At 43.8% G+C, this 17,264-nt stretch overlaps 1 protein-coding gene across 1 annotated transcript in view; it reads left to right on the forward strand.

Moving 5' to 3' along the window:
- The window catches only part of KIF24 (kinesin family member 24), a 66,720-nt gene that overhangs the window by 46,780 nt on the left and 2,676 nt on the right, over window positions 1–17,264 (forward strand). The window contains exons 9-12 of the mRNA XM_029919456.1: window positions 6,599–6,670; window positions 9,548–9,657; window positions 13,307–15,535; window positions 16,630–16,723. Coding sequence (XP_029775316.1) covers window positions 6,599–6,670; window positions 9,548–9,657; window positions 13,307–15,535; window positions 16,630–16,723 — 2,505 coding nt within the window. The remainder of the gene's footprint in view (window positions 1–6,598; window positions 6,671–9,547; window positions 9,658–13,306; window positions 15,536–16,629; window positions 16,724–17,264) is intronic.

The following is a 17,264-nucleotide window of genomic DNA, read 5'->3' on the forward strand; positions in this document are numbered from 1 at the left end:
GTCACTTGTCCTATTAGATTTCCTGCATCCCCATGTTGATGTTTAACATGGACTCTATTTTCTATATTTTCTGCAAAGTGGTTAAGGTCTGTATTTGTGCAGTACAGCCTGGTAGCCGCTATGCCACATGTGGCTGTTGAGCACTTCAAAGGTAGCTGGTCTGAACTGAGCTGTGCTCTAAGTGTAAGACCCTGGCTCACCCAGGATCTTGAAGCGGGTGTAATATCTCATTAATGTTTTTTCATATTGATTACACGCTAAAATAATATTTTGGATGTATTGAATTACAGAACATATAATTAATATTGATTTGGAGTGCCTGACTGGCTCAGTCAGTCAAGAATACGACTCTTGATTTTGGCTTAGGTCATGATATCATGGATTATCAATCATGGGATTGAGCCCCATGTCGGGCTCTGCGCTGGCAGTGTGGAGCCTGTTTGGGATTCTCTCTGCCCCTCTACCGCTCATGAGTACTCACTCACTCTCTCTTTCTCTCTCTGTCAAAATAAATAAACAAAAAAAATTTAATTTCATTTTTTAAAAAACTAATTATGTGTATGGCTTGTACTTGTGGCTAACATTTCTGTTGGGAAAGCAGTGTTCTAGAAGCTTGATGAAATTGAGGCAAGAATTCATGGGTAGTTTTTAGACTTCCTATAGAAACACATCAGAAGGTACAGAATGTCTGGTTATCTCTTTTTGTGATTTTTTAAGAACTGAGAAAGATTCCAGTATTGTGAGCTTAATTCCTCCAGGATAGCTTCCTATCAGGCTTTTCCATGAATGGTTTTAGCGGCCCCTGATGAGCATCACCTGTATTTCTTGTTTTACTAGAGATTCCAAATGGTGATATTCTAATACTCCTTCTTTATTAGCTGAAAAGAACTTTTCCTCAACTATCTGATTATTCTGAAATATAATTCATACAGTAGAGACAAGATAAATTCTTGATTCTTTGCCTTTACTCACTACTTTTCAGAATGATTGGTGCCCTAGTAATGTAAACATGACCAATGAGTTTATTTACTTTTGTTTGTTCTGTATTATTATAAACTCATTATAATCAGTATTCTTTTTGCTATTTAAATTGCACATATTTGGCCCAAAGTGGGAGTCTTTTCAAGTATGTTCCTGTGGGGGTTTTTTTTGTTTTTTTTTGTTTTTTTTTTTACCAACCTTTTAGTCTCGAATAGCTTCCTGGCTTTTGGTATGGCAAGATAATCTAGGTTCATCATGTACATTTCCTTTTCCAGACCTTGCATCAGCCAATTCTTCAACAAGGCTTGGTTTTAGAAGGAAATGGAATTTAGAGACCATTAAGGAGTTCTAGAGGTGCTTATTACCACTGGGTTAGTGGACAGAGCTAGGAAATAGATTTTTTTTTTGAAAGAGGAAGGTAGATCAGGGATTCATACTAATAAATTAATTCAAAACTAAGTTACAAGAGTTTTGGTTAACTTTTTAAATTTTGTATTTCCCTTTTCTCTTATGCTAGAATTCTTGATTGCTATCAAATTAATATAGTTTATTTGCTCTACTTCATTATATATGTATTTCAAAATAATGCTAACACTATTTATAATGTGATTACTCAATTTAAATTAAGATTTCTTTGCAGTTTCCTTTTCACTCTTAAGTTGTATCCCACTAGGGATGTATATTCCTAATACTGTTTGCAAAGTCACTTTATATATATATATGTATATATTTGTATTCAACCCTATTTTTAGAAGAGAAAGGATGGCATACTGTACACACTGTGCTTTTTTCCCTGACCAGGATCCTGGCGCTCACTACACAGTTCAATATAGAGATCTTCCTTGTTCCTTTTTTGCGGCTGCACAGTGCTGCCTGTGCCCCTCCATATTATTTAAGTTCTTTTGACCAGAACTGAAGTCTCTAGCTAGGTATTTTATTTCCAGGCCTCATGAAGGATAAATTGCGAGACTAGAAAGGTGAGAGAGACAGTCAGCATCTATTTTTACCTTTTTAATTTTTGAATCGTTTTGTTTTACAAAAATTTACAAAAAATAAATGCACAGCACCCATAGTATTAACAACATATGTAACCATAATAAAATGATCTAAATCAGGAAGTTAACATTGGTTATAATACTGTTACTAAAAAAAAGAAACTTTTTAAAGGAGTGCCTAGTGGCTTCGTTGGTTGAGTGTCCAACTGTTGATTGTAGCTCAGATCATCATCCCAGGGTCATGGGATTGAGCCCCGTGTCAGACTCTGCGCTGAGCATGGAGGCTGCTTGAAATTATTTCTCTCCCTCTCTCCCCCACCGCTCTGTCTCCCACTCTCTTTCTCTAAAATAAAATAAAATTAGTTTTAAATATTAAAAAATAATAACAATGCTATTAACTAATATACAGACCTTGTTTGAATTTCACCAGTAGTCTCACTGATGTCCTTTTTGGGTCTAGGATCCTATATTACATTTATAGTCCTGTCTTCAAAGTTTCCTCAGTTTTTGTTATCTGTGACTGTAACATCTTTGAAAAGTGCTGGACTTTTATTTTACAGATTGTCTGTGAATTTGGGGGTTGTCTGTGTTTTCTCAGATTAGGTTAAGGCAAAAAATCTTTAGCGAGACCACCGCGTAAGTTGTGTCCTTCACAGTGGATCATATGGTGCACAAAGTCAGTAAGTCTTATTTCTGGTCATGTTAACTTTGATCACTTAATGTGGTCTGTGCTAGGTTTCTCCACCATAATGTTACTGTTCTTCCCTTTGTAATTAGTAACTATCTTATGGGAAGATGCTTTGAAACTATGTAGATACCTATTTACATCACCCTTTTGCTGCCTACTTTTGGCATCCATTGATGATTCTTAATCTGTTGCACTTCTTACTGTGATGTTTACCTGGTGGGATTTCCTGTTCCTATCATTCTTTTTACATTAATTAGTTGAAATTCTGCTGTAAGAAAGAGCTGTTCCTTATCTCCAATTTATTTATTAGATTATTTATAACAGTAAATGGATATTTCTTTTATTGCTTAGATTGTCCCAGATTTGGCCATTGGGAGCTCTTTCAAGTTGACTCCTGTATCATTTTGATATGCCTCCATCATTTTTTTAAATGTATTTTGAGAGGGTGAGAGGGAGCGAGAGAACGAGCACAAGCAGGGGAAGGACAGAGAGAGACGGGGACAGAGGATCTGAAGTGGGCTCTGTGCTGACAGCTGACAGCAGAGAGCTTGACATGGGGCTTGAATCACAAACTGAGATCATTACCTGAGCTGAAGTCAGACACTTAACTGAATGAGCCACTAGGCACCTCATCCCCCATCGTTTTTGAGCATAGTCTTGCCTTTTGGCATTATAAGATGTCACACACTCATCTTTATGCTTTCCCTGCCCTAGCCCTGGAATCAGCCATTTCTCCAAGGAGGCTCAGAACCAATACCATTTACCGGTTAAGATTCTAAGACTCAGATGGATTAAGTGAAGTGGCCATGGATTTGCATCTTGTAGCTACAAATCTGTGATTCTCATATGTAAATTTATGGTCCAGGAATCAAGTATAAAACCTGGGAAGAAGACCATGTGAAGTCATACAGCCTCTTGAGGGTGGACTATGTCTGTCTCGCAGGGGTGGTAGCATGCAAAGGAGCCTAGAAACAAGCCTTCTAGAACAGCATCATAATTTCATGTTTTGTGGGGCAACTGGGTGGCTCAGTTGAGCATCTAACTCTTGTTTTCAACTCAGGTCATGATCCCAGAGTGGTGGGATCAAGCCCCACATCAGGCACTGGGCATGGAGCCTGCTTGAGGCTTTCTCTCTCTCCCTCAGCCCCTCTCTCCTGCTTGTACTCTCTTGCTTTCTCTAAAAAGTAACAAAGATTAAAAAGATAAAAATTTAAAAATCCATATTAAGAAAATTTTGGGAGCACCTGGAAGGCTCAAACATCTGACTTTGGGCTCAGGCCATGATCTTGTGGTCTGTGGGTTCAAGCCCCATGTTGAGCTCTGTGTTGACAGTTCAGAGCCTGGAGCCTGCTTTAGATTCTGTGTCTCTCTCTCTCTCTGCCCTTCCCCCTCTTGCATTCTATCTTTTTCAAAAATAAATAAACATTTTAAAAAATTTAAAAATATTTTGTACTTTGTAAGGTGCACAAAGGTGCCCCTTATTTCCTTTTTGGGTATTCCCCTTAGTTCTCCCTTAATGTTTAATAAAGTATACTTCCCGTTCTGATTCAACAGGGCTAAAGGGACACAAGGGTCATAGGGATTGGGGACACACTTGGTTTGGAGTATGTAAGGAGCAGGTGTAACTCAGGGGCAGGATTTGGCTACCTGTTTGTCCCTTTTGGAGAATTGTCCTAGTGCTCATGTTTGGGGATATTTGAAATAAAAGGGGAAATTCCCTTATACAGGTTTCTCCTGCTATCTGAAAATAGAATTTTCCCATGAAACCTTTCATAAGCCAAAATGGCATAAGGCAAAGAAGTGATTACCATTAATTTATATGGGGAAAATGTGAGCATTCCCAAAACACCAAAAATAACCTGTCTTAGGTTTTTCTGATACCTAGGACACATCTTGCTAATGATGGTACAAACTAAATCAAGATAAAGCACAGATGGAGGAGCCTAGCAGCTTAGTTGGGGAGCATGTGATTCTTGATCTTGGGGTTATGACTTCAAGGCCCACACTGGGCATAGAGTTTACATTAAAAAAGCTATTAACAAAAATATAAGGGGCGTCTGGGTGCCTCAGTTGGTTAAGTGTCCGATTCTTGATTTCCAATCAGGTCATGATCTCACAGCTTGTGAATTCCAGCCCTATGGTGGCTTCTGAGCTGACAGCTCAGAGCCTGCATGGGACTCTCTCTCTCCTCATCTCTGCCCTTCCCCTGCTCGCTCTCCCACTCTCCAAACTAAATAAATTAAACAAATAAACAAATCACAGAGCAGATACAGTTCTGAGATGCTGAAAGTACTTCCCTGGGAAGGAGCTGGATGGGTACGCCGCTCAGGGTGCGCACTGCACCTGTAAAGGCTTGCTGCAAAATAAACACTGAATACTATTTTTACTTTTCACTTTTTTTTAAACTTTTTTAATGTTTATTTTTGAGAGAGAATGAACACAGGTGGGGAAAGGGCAGAGGGAGAGGGAGACACAGAATCTGAAGTAGGCTCTAGTCTCTGAGCTGTCAGCACAGAGTCCGATGTGGGGCTCGAACTCACAAACTGTGAGATCATGACCTGAGCCGATGTCAGATGCTTGACTGACTAAGCCATCCAGGCACCCCTACTTTTCAACTTTTTAAATAAAAGTGATAATCTTCTTTAAATTTCTTTCAGTTAGTACAGACAGGTACTAATGGAGGCCTTTTGTAAAAGTGAAATGGCATAACCTGAACTTTCAAAAAGTGGAGGATACTTGTTCCCTCTTATTCACTGCAGCTTTTTGGATAGAGAGGAGTTAGTGGCAAATACTGATGCCCACAGCTAAGAAGAGCCATAGCAAACTCTCAAGGCTAATTACCTGTTCTTAGTGAACCCCAGCATGGGTACTTCCGAGGATTCCTTCCATCCTATTTCCTCCCTTCCCTTATATTTACTTTCTTTTAATCTAAATGCAGGACTCAGAAATAGATCTCATCTCCCTCATCCTGTTTCCCCCACCCCTACTGTTCCTGTTTTTTCTTTCTTTAAAAAAATTTTTTTTGTTTTTATTTATTTTCGGGAGACAGAGACAGCACGAGCAGGGGAGGGTCAGAGAGAGAGGGTGACACAGAATCTGAAGCAGGCTCCAGGCTCTGAGCTAGCTTGTCAGCACAGAGCCCAAGGCGGGGCTCGAACCCACGAACTGAGATCATGACCTGAGCCGAAGCTGGACGCTCAACCGACTGAGCCACCCAGGTGCCCCATGTTCCTGATTTTTCTAATGAGCATGTTGCCCCTGGAGGTCTGCATATCTAGATCTCTGAGCACTAGTGATGTCCAAATGTGCAGTTTTTTGAGGGGGGCTTACATCCAGGAGCAAGTGAAATGCCCTTGCCTTTGGGACACAGTCCCTGCCTTTGTAATATAAGAAGATAAAAAATAAAATGAGATGGTAAACTTAGGTAATGTCCCAGTTCCTTTCCAGCTGTGACTCTAGAATTTCTTCTGTCCCATTCAGAAAACTATCATCTGAGTCTACACTTGAATCTACACCTTAGGTGTGCATGTGGGAGCAGGGAGGTTGGGGGAGTGGCTTAGATACTCTCTCTACTTCAGCACATCCATAGCTGATAACAGGTCGAGAGGAGGTGAGAAAAAGAGCTGGCAAGCCAGAGTGCCACCACATAAGCTTGGATTCTGGGGCCTGTGAAAAGTTCCCTGGTTTGTCTGTTCCCCACTATCAGGGCTAATCCTAGGATCACAGCCTTTGTGTCGGGGACCCTTAACTAGACACAGGTAGTAGAGGATGATAGTTCCCAGTCTAGCTTGGTATTTCTTGGACAAGAAACTACCAGGGCATTTGACTTCTTTTTGGAGAACTGCCCAAGTGTGGCTTAAGAAAAGTCTGATCTGTTAACTCTCACTTTGCATGTGATATTTGATGTGCTTGTTGTTATTCTGTCACTTTGCAGCTGAAGGAATGTATCCGAGCACTGGATCAGGACCACAGCCACACTCCCTTCAGGCAAAGCAAATTAACTCAGGTAAAGTTCAATGTGAGCTTTGTTCTGCTTGATTCATTTGTTCTTGCATTCATTTGTTCATTCAGCAAAGCATCCACTGCCAGCAATGCATGATGCTAAGCTGAGTCACGCTCTTTCCAGGAGCTCATTCTAGGCAGAGAAGGGGCATCCTCAGGCAGAGATGCCCGCGGTGGGAGGCAGCCGGGCCCTTACGGGGCAGCAGTGCCCTTCTGGTCATCACCCAACAGCTTTTTGCTGATTTCTAATATAAAGAAACATTTTTTATTTAGTGAAGTCTCTGAGCCTTTGAAGGGGCGCTGGTGTAGCTGTACTAAGTACTTTCTTAGCTGTAAGACTTAGACTAGTGTTTCAAGATGAATAACCGTGGGAGTTAAAAAGGAGGAGACAGATGTATTTTTTAAAAGTTTATTTCTGGGGCACCCGGGTGGCTCAGTCAGTTGAGCATCCAACTCTTGATTTCGGCTCAGGTCATGATCCCAGGGTCGTGGGATTAAGCCCTGCATCAGGCTGTGTACTGAACGTGAGGCCTGCTTAAGAGTCTATCTCTCCTTCTGCCCCTCTTGTTCCCATTCTCTCTGTCTCTCTCTCCACAAAAAGAAAGTAAAAAAAAAAATTTTAAGTAATGTCTAAACCCGACAGGAGACTTGAACTTGAAACCCTGAAATCGAGTCTCAAGCTCTGTCTACTGACGGAGCCAGCGAGGTGCCACGGTTAAGCTAGATTTTTGATGTGTACTTATTGGAAAGATGACCAAGATCTGTGGTATAAAAATAAGTAATGAGGGGGGAAAACCTACACAAAAAAATTCAGCATGTGTTAACTGATTATTCTGAGTGGTAAAACTATAAGGTGAATTTTTCCTCCATCTTTCTGTCATGAAACTGCTTTATTAACAGAAAATGCCAGTAAGTCAACATTGTAATGGCTACCAAACAGTGGCCCATGGAGGGGTCTACCTACATACAAACTGCTGTGAAGGCAGTGCCTCTGATTCCTTTCTGCACCAAGCCCTGTGCCCAGTGGAGGATGGACTAGAATAGAGGGCAGTCTCTGAGGATCTTCGTATTTGGGGAGAGGTTTTCACTCTGCAGCTATCCTAATGGGTCCACAGGGCCTGTGGCAGAACCTATAACATAACTCCTTACTAGTCGGAACTGGTTAGATTATATATTCTCAAAAATTTCAACCAGATGGGGCACCTGGGTGGCTCAGTCACCTAAGCGTCTGACTTCGGCTCAGGTCATGATCTCACGGTTCGTGGGTTCGAGCCCCGCGTCAGGCTCTGTGCTGACAGCTAGCTCAGAGCCTGGAGCCTGTCTTCAGACCCTGTGACTCCTTCTCTCTCTGACCCTCCCCTGCTCATGCTGTCTCTCTCTCTCTCTCAAAAATAAATTAAAACATTAAAAAAAATTTTTTTCAGCCAGAAACTTAGAAAACCCTTCTTATGGGTGGTTAGTCCTGATTCTGACATTGGTTCTGTCATTTCTAAAAAAAATGTTTATTTTTGAGAGAGAGAGAGAGAGAGAGAAAGACATAGTGTGAGCAGGGGAGGGACGGGGGTGGGGGGGAGGGACACAGAATCTGAAGCAGACTGCAGGCTCCAAGCCGTCAGCACAGAGCCCAACATGGGGCTCGAACTCAGGTACTATGAGATCATAACCTGAGCTGAAATAAGATGCTTAACTCACTGAGCCACCCAGGTGCCCCTTAACTCTGTTATTTTTTTAAAACAGGTCCACCATCACCCAGAAAATGTGTTCCTATTTAATTTAAACAAGTAATACTTTAGGGGTACCTGGCTGGCTCAGTTGGTGGAGCATGTGACTCTTGATCTTGGGTTTGTGGGGTCAAGCCTCATGTTGGGTTATAGAGATTACTTACAAATAAAAATTCTAAGTAATAATAGGAATTCAGACCACAAATACAAGTACAAAGAAGATAGTAAGAAGTACCAGAAAATCCCACCTCCCAGTGATAATCACTGCTGTGTTTTGGTGAACATCCTTCCAGACATTTTTCAGCCCATATATCAACATGTAGATCTACGTAGAGAGTTATGGAGTAAAATGCCTTTTCATTCAGATTAAATGTTAGATCTTCCCGTGTACCTGAGCATAGCTATACATCATTTTTTAATGCTAATTTATTTTTGAGAGTGAGAATGAGCAGGGGATGGACAGAGAGGCAGGGGGTGGGAAGAGAGAATCCCAAGCAAGCTCTGTGCTGACAGCACAGAGCCTGGCATGGGCTTTATCTCATGAACTGTGAGATCATGATTTGGGCCGAAATCAAGAGTTGGATGCTTAATCGACTGAGCAGCCCAGATGCCCCATGTAATTACTTTTAATGGTTGTATTGTATTCAGTTAACAATTTGTTTCCTGGTTATAAACTCCTAGATTTTCCAACATTTATTACTATGTTGTAATACATACTCTTTACGTACCTTTTTTTTTTCCTTTTTTTTGATCAATTGAGCAGTTCTCTTTAGGACAACATTCTGGAAGTGTGCCCTTTTTTTACATTTTTATGCATATTGCCATACTGCCTTCCCAAAAGCTTATACCATTTCATGGTACTTGCTACATGAGTAGTGCAGCAGTGTAGAAAAGTACCCATTTCCCTGGACCCTCACCAGGGCAGGTATCATGAGTCTTAATCTTACAGGTGAAAAATATTAGTATTTTTAATGGATTGTTTGTATTTCTTTGGTAGTGAAGTGAGTACCTTTTTTTACATGCTTGATCACTTCTATTTCTTCCTTGTAAACTGCCTTTTTGTAGAGGGAAGGGGAGCCATGGCCCAGTGTCCTGCACACAATAAGTAGTCAATGTGCCCCTTATTAATTGACTTCATTGACCTGCCTTGTTTTGGACAGGTCCTGAAGGATTCTTTCATCGGTGATGCCAAAACCTGCATGATTGCCAACATCTCACCAAGCCATGTGGCCACTGAACACACTCTGAATACCTTGCGTTATGCTGACCGGTAAGTTGCTCTGAGGTAGCAGGTCATGTGTGCAGGTCTCATGCACACACAGGGGTCTGACCTTGAGCTCCAGAAGTCTGTTCTTGAGGCAGTGATACTAGTATCAGGGGAGTGTGCAATTGAAGAATGTGAAGGTCATTTGAAGAATGTGACCTAGTAGGCTTCGCCATTTTACAAGTGTGAAGAGAGGAAGAGGAAACGTTGCCTGGTTCAGGAGACAACTCCATCGGTGAGTTTTAAATGGCTAGTGGGAAATGAAAGCCTTGAGTGTGCCACTCTAAAAAAAGATTTCTTCTTGCTAGCCTCAGTCCTAATTGTAAGGAATAGAATATATGCTACTTGTTAAGGCAGAGTCACTTAGAGCTATGTAGGTCCAGAAGAGACCAACCCAGATATGACATGTTAGAGAAAGATAAATTGAGCCCAGAGAAGGGCAGGAACTTTAAAAGGGCTCATTGGGAGCTGGTGGTAAAGCTAGCACCTCTATCTGGGGTGACTTTGAGATCTGCCAGGGTCCTCCCCACCCGACTCCCTGTCTCAACTCTGTGGTCACATGTTTCCTACCATGGATGGAAACATCAATTCCATCCTTTCCTCTGGCTGCTTTGCTGCCTGGTCCTGCCTTACATCCTTGTCTGTGGTCTCTCAGAAGCTGTCTCCAAGGTTAACAAACTGAGGGAAAGCTATCTTTTTACTACTGTGGAAGAATCTTTAGTATCCATGGCATTTTATGAAATTCATTGAGAAGGAAAAGTCAGGTATCATTTAAGTTCAATGAAAACAGGAAACCTTATCTTTTTCTATACCATATCTATTGTTCAGACAGTGCTTGGTACTTAGTAGATGCACAATATTTATGAATGAAAGGAGGAGCTCTTCCTGCATGTCAGGGTGAGGCATTCTGTGTACCATCTCATTTAAATAGGAAAGATACTTTACACAGTGGTTACAAGAGCTCTGGAGTCAAGACTATCTGGGCCAATACCCTGCTTCTACCACAAAACACCTGAGTGATCTTGGGCAAAAGTTTTGGGTCCAGTTTCCCGATCTGACAGGATATTAGCATCTACATCATACAACAGTTACATGGAACCAGTGAGGATAATATGTATGAAGGGCTTAGCAACATGCTGGGCACATAGTGACTACTCAACATGTGTTAATTTAAGCAACAATCATATTAATAGGTCCCCAAAATAGGTTTCTTTTATTGCATGGTGTCCTATGTCTGCACACTAGCACTGCTAGAAGGAAGGCTACTTCATGAACTGAGATCAGCTAGAAGATATGAGATGAGCCAAACTTGTTTCCAAAAACCCAGTATGGCTTGAAAATCTTTACCCCCATGTACCCGTTATCCAGCTTCAATGTTATTGACAGTAAGCCGAACTTGTTTCATAACCCCACCCACTCCCCAAATCATAGACATTGTTATCAATTGCTCAAAGTAAAAACTTCATCATTAGGAGCAGAGAATAAGACCATCTGCTTACTTAGTGACTCAGTGAAGGAAGATGAAAATAACCCTTTTTCATAGGGGATGTATTAAGTATAATTGTAAAATTATTTGAAATAATTTTGGCTTTAAAAAGAATGGAAAAAGTACAATAGATTTATTTGAAGCAGTCTGATGCATTACTGAAAATAAATAAGGGGCACCTCAGTGGCTCAGTTGGCTAAGCATCCAACTCTTAATTTCGGCTAAGGTCATGATGTCACATTTCATAAAATCAAGCCCTGAGTTGGGCTCTGTGCTGAGAGCATGGAGGGCGCTTGGGATTCTTTCTCTCTCTACCTCTGCCCCTCATTCACTTACTCATTCTCTCTCTGTCTCTCAAAGTAAGTAAGTAAATGAAACCCATTTGTTTAATGTGCTTAAATGAGACCTAGAAGATTGCTAAGTAGTCCAAAAATAAAGTTCCAGCTAGACTCCTTTAATAGGTGTATCAGAAGAGGTCAGTGATAGTTGTGATTTTGGTGACAGCAAGAGTACTTTGGAAGCATTTAGCATATATGACCAAATTACTTACAGGATTCCTTATGGCACTCAGCTTTCTATAGTTATTTACTGTGACTCCTGAGGGAAATTTTGGTATTTTTTATTAATGAAACTAAAATATTTAAGATTTTTATAACAGGAAATAATTTCAAACCATCTAGACTTACCGTGGCACCTCTCAGCCCATGGCTTGTATATATGCCCCACTGCAACACCTAAACAAAGGCCTGTGGACACAATTCAAGTGTCTAGTCACATCCTACATCTCTTTGCTTAGCTATGTTACCTGCCTGCCTTTGCTCTCAGACCTAAAGGGAAGATTTAAATCAAGTCTCAGTGTCAGGCTTACAATCTGGGTTTTCAGAAATGGCCAGGGCTCATTTGGCTACCAGTAATGATTGGATTAAAACCAAAAAATGGAGGGGCACCTGGGTGGCTCAGTCGGTAAAGCATCTGACTCTTGATCATGGCTCAGGTCATGATCTCTTGGTTTGTGGGATCCAGCCCACATCAGGCTCTGCAATGACAGCGTGGAGCCTGCTAGGGATTAATTCTCTCTGTCTCTGCCCCTCCCCTGCTCATGTTCTCAGTCTCTCTCAAAATAAATGGATAAACTTAAAATAATGGAAAAGACATGTTATAGGAGACCCCAAGCAGAAGTACTACTCCCTTGTAGAGGATTTTTTTAATTAAGTAGGCTCCACACTCAACGTGTGGATTGAACTCATGATCCTGACATCAAGAGTCACATGCTTCACAGACTGATCCAAGCTGGGCACCCCACTTCCTAGGGGGATTTTAATGAAGAATCTACAAACCACTGTAGAGTCACATTTTCCTTCTTGTCACCTTGTAATTCTAAATTCCTACAGTGTTTTTAAATATTACAGAGTAAGAGACTGATCTTGACAACTAAATCCTAGCAAGAGACCTAATTCTGGCTTTTCTATCTTCCCTAAAATTCCCATGTGGAAGAGAGCATGGTTCTGTTTTCCTCTATGTAAGAGGCAACTTTGCATCCCATGGGACATTTGGCAAGGTCCAGAGACATTTTTAATTGTCATGAGTTAGAAGTGCTTTTGGCATTTAGTAGGTGGGAAGCCAAAGATGCTGCTAAACATCCCACAGGGCACAACACAGGACAGTTCCCCACAACAAAGTATTACCTGGTTTTCCAAATACCACTGTGCTAAGGTTGAGAAACCCTAGGAAGACAGATCACTTTTTCTTTAGTAGAATTAGCATAAGCCTGCTTATTTCCAGAAGGTTTTGCTTCCTGCGTTCTAGCAAGTTTGAAGGAACTCATTTTCTTAGAGGAGCCTGAAAGGAGATGGACTGCAGGAAAGTGGGCTCTGGCTGTGGAATGAATAGCAGAGGAGTGGTAGACCCCAGGCTCCTGAGTTGGTCCACCTTCAGGAAGTACAGCATGAGCCCAAATGGATGTAGTGCAGTTCTGAGACTAGCTTCCCTGGCCTATCTCATGAGACTGAGGTGATTTCCAAAACATCTGATACCCAGTGTTGGTATATGCTTATATCCTCAGAGATTACACTCGTCTTTTTTGTAATACTTTTTGGTTTTTGAAAAATATAGAAAAGGAATTAAGGAGCGTGCAGGAATACACATTTAACGTAAAATGGTAATTTACAGGGTCAAAGAACTAAAGAAAGGCATTAAATGTTGTGCTTCAGCTACCAGTCGAAATCGGACCTCTGGAAACTCTTCTCCAAAGCGAATCCAGAGCTCCCCTGTGGCCCTGCCTGGGGACAAATGTTCTCCTAAAAAAGTCAAGCTGGGACTTCAGCAGTCATTCACAGCAGCTCCTGGCTCCACAAGAGGGAAGGCTCATCCTCTGGCCACCCACCCACCCAATATCCCTTTTGCTCCTGTACCTAAAGTTCCCAGTAAAAGGAGTGGATCCAGAGGGAATCTTCCCCAAGAGTGGGTCATTCAGACTGGCCCTGTGAAGGCAGCCACGCAGTCTGGACATTCAGCCAGAAAAAGAGAAGAGTCTGCCTCTTTGTGCTCTGAGAAAAACCAAACCAGCAACAAAGCTGCCCGCAGGTGGGGAAGCGGGACCCCTGTCCCAGGAGAAGACCCGGTGCATGGCAAACTGCCCTCCAAGTGCAAGAAAGTGCAGACTGTGCAGCCGGTGCAGAAGCAGCTTGTGTCACAAGTTGAGCTCTCCGCCGGCAACCTCCACCACTTGGCAGAATACAGTCAGGGCAGCAAGGGGAGCACACCCCCCAGGTCTGCCTCTGAAGCTTGGACAGACATCCCTCCACATCAGAAGGAGAGGGAGGAACATTTGCGCTTTTATCATCAACAGTTCCAGCAGCCGCCTCTCCTCCAGCAGAAGTTAAAGTACCAACCACTGGAAAGGTTTTTATGCCAGTACAGGCCCCTAGAGGGGCAGCTCCATAAGGAGACCCCTCCTCCCTTCTGCTCTTATTCTGAGAGCCAGGATGCAGCCCAAGCTGAGGACCTTGATGACAGCGATTTCAGTGAAGATTCTTTCTCACATGTTTCCAGTCAGAGGGCCACAAAGCAGAAAAACATTCTAGAGAATAGCGAGGGCTCATTCTTCCTTCATCAGAGAGAGCAAGGACCTGAGGAGCAGGTGGCTGAAAGGCAGCAAAGTCTGTTTTTTAACCCCAGGACAGATGGTGACGAGAAAGGTCTAACTGGGAGCTGGATGTACTCCAGGGACCCCACAAGTCACAGAAGAGCAGCACTTAATCATGGCCACAGCCCAAGTAAGGTGCCTTTGACCTGGAGCAGAGAGGAGGACTCTACCTCCTCGGCACCTTCTCCCAGAGACAACCCAGCAGAGAAGCCTTACTGCTCACAGGTAGACTTTGTATATGGCCAGAAAAGACGTGGCAGCCCAGCCACTGATCACAGACAGAATGCCTGCAGCAGTGAGGATCCTGAGCAGGCTGACGGTACTTCACCATCCCTGGAGGAAGATGGTTTCATTTTCTCACTACCCCACATTGCAGTTCCAGGATCTCCAGACCAAAGAGAGACAGTCAGCACACCTCTGAGGGAAGTCAGCCAAGACAGCCCAACAGTGAAAAACAGTTACACTTACCAAGAAGACGACTCTAGAGGGGAACCAGGCACCTGCTCTGAATATGCTTCTGGAGTGATGGCTCCCCTCACTGTGTCCCTCCTGGAGAACACAGACAATGAGGGCTCTTTTTCCTTGGAGCAGCTGGCCCAAGATGGGCCTGAGCATGATCTAGTGGCAGCAGACACAGCGGGGGCAGCTGTGGACCACACAGTGTCATCTGATGATCAAAAGGCACTCCTGCCAAACTCTTCAGCAACTGGGCACCTGTGGCTCTCATCATCTCCCCCTGACAATAAGCCCGGTGGTGATCTTCCAGCTCTCTCCCCATCACCCATCCGTCAGCACTCACCTGACAAGCTGCCCACAAGTGAGGCTGAGCTAGGAGAGGCCTGTGAGAACAGACAGACTGCACTCTTCTCCCAGGAACATGTGGGGAGCCAGAAGTATGATGCTGATGCTGAGGAGACAGAGCTGAACAGCTCCCAAGGTTTCCCAGGAAAGCCCTTCCCCAGCATACATCCTGGAGGACCCCACCCTGGGCCTATATTCACCCCACAAACAGAAAGTAGTGATGTGGCTGACCAAACCTGGGCCCAGGAAAGAAAACACCCAACAGGGCTTGGTTGGCAGGAGCTAAGTTTGTCCACAGACCCAATCAAGTTGCCCTGCCCCAGTAGAGACATCGTATGGCTCAAATACAGGCTGATCCCAAGGTGCTTAGCAAGGCCAGGCTCTCCCCTGATCCCCAGCTGCTCTCCAGAGACGGCAGGAACAGTCCATCAGCTCACCCTGGAGCATGCACAGTAAGTTGGACACTCTCCCCGAGACTCGAGCCCTCCGGCACCCCTACTTCCACCCAGGTTAACGTTTTGTCTGTTCTGGGAATGGCTATTGTTGGCTCAGTGTCAGCTATTCTATGACTAGACAGGCTTTGTCTTGCTAGGTAAACAGCAAGAATAAAATGTATAGGAGCAGACCTACCAGGGTGGATGAACTTTGAGCCTGGGAAAGCTGGGCCTTGAGTGAGAGAAGGGAGGATCCGTCACCTGTGGTGAGTTCAGAATCCATTCTGTCGGGTCTGTGTTTCTGAAGTGCTGTCCAGGGATACTACAGCTGTAGCTGTGTGCCCCCAGAACCAAGAGAGAATGGGCACCTTCCAAAATGGTGAAGGTGAAAAATAGAAGGACTAGTGATTTGTGCTGCTTTCCCCAAAGGATGCTGTGGATGGTACAGCAGAGACAGAAGGTAGAGAGGAAAAAAGGCAAAGATATTAAGCAGGGCCCCTCTCAGCATTAGAGGCTGAGAGATGAAGGGCAGAGTGGGTGTGTGGGAACAGAGGCTACAGCCCTTATCTAGGGCTCCTGATACCTGTGCCTGCTGCTCACTTAGGCTCAGGCCAAGGGCATGGACAAAGAAAAGGACATGCAGGGATGCACAGGTGAGAGGAGCCTGGCAGATCCTCATGTAGCTCAAACCCCCTGCTTTGGTCCCCAGACTCCCTATAGAGAGGAGAGATAATGGCAGGCAAGGCAGTAAGCTCTACCTTGTGCCAAGTGTGTCACCTCCAGCGGTCACAGCCTTCAGTCTTTTGGCAGGGAAGCTGTGGGCAGCTCCTGTATAGAAGAGCACTCATCCCTGTCCTTCAGTGTAGCTGGGGAGGCAGGAACAGCTCGAGAAGCCCCTCTTTCCTGGTATCTTCATGGTATACTCCAGTGCCTAAACAAGTCCTGAGAAGAACAGGTGACAGGGGAGGAGGTGGTGGTGAGCTGGCCCTGGTCAAAGCTTTAACCACTTTGGGCAGAGGCAGTTCCTAGCCTGGAAATGAGGCTCAGCTCCAAACCAGTAGAGATCCTCTGGAAGGCCCAGAGGATCACACAGTCCCCTCTGGTGTTCCCAGACAGGTGGTCATCCGAGCACACCAGGAACAGCTGGATGAAATGGCAGAACTGGGCTTCAAGGAAGAGACCCTAAGAAGCCAGTTGGCTCTTAATGTAAGTGGCCTTGGCTAGATACTCAGGGGCTCTTGGGAATTAGCCTGTGGGTAGTCTGCCACAGTTATGTGTGGGGGTAAAGGTCTGCTGTCCTTCAGCCTCTATCCTTTGCCATTCTGCTTTCTTACTGACTTGCTAGGACCCCTCCCTGTGACAACAGTAAGCGAGCTACCAAATGGAGACGAGGGGTACTTTTACAAAAACATCCCTTTGTGCAGCAGAATACTTCTCATAGAAGTTTCTCAAATGCAGGGGCGCCTACTTGGCTCAGCCAGTAGAGCATGCAACTCTTGATCTTGGGGTTATGGATTTGAGCCCCATGTTGCGAAGAGATTACTTTTTAAATTTTTTACGTCTATTTATTTTTGAGAGAGAGAATGAGCAGGGGAGGAAGAGAGAGGGAGACACAGAATACAAAGCAGGCTCCAGGCTCTGAACTGTAGAGCCCAATATGGGGCTCAAATTCAGACTGTGAGATCATGACCTGAGCCGAAGTTGGATCCCAACTGACTGAGCCACCCAGGCACCCCTAGATTACTTT

The sequence above is a fragment of the Suricata suricatta genome, chromosome 13, assembly GCF_006229205.1.
Source record: "Suricata suricatta isolate VVHF042 chromosome 13, meerkat_22Aug2017_6uvM2_HiC, whole genome shotgun sequence".
Lineage (NCBI taxonomy): Eukaryota > Metazoa > Chordata > Mammalia > Carnivora > Herpestidae > Suricata > Suricata suricatta.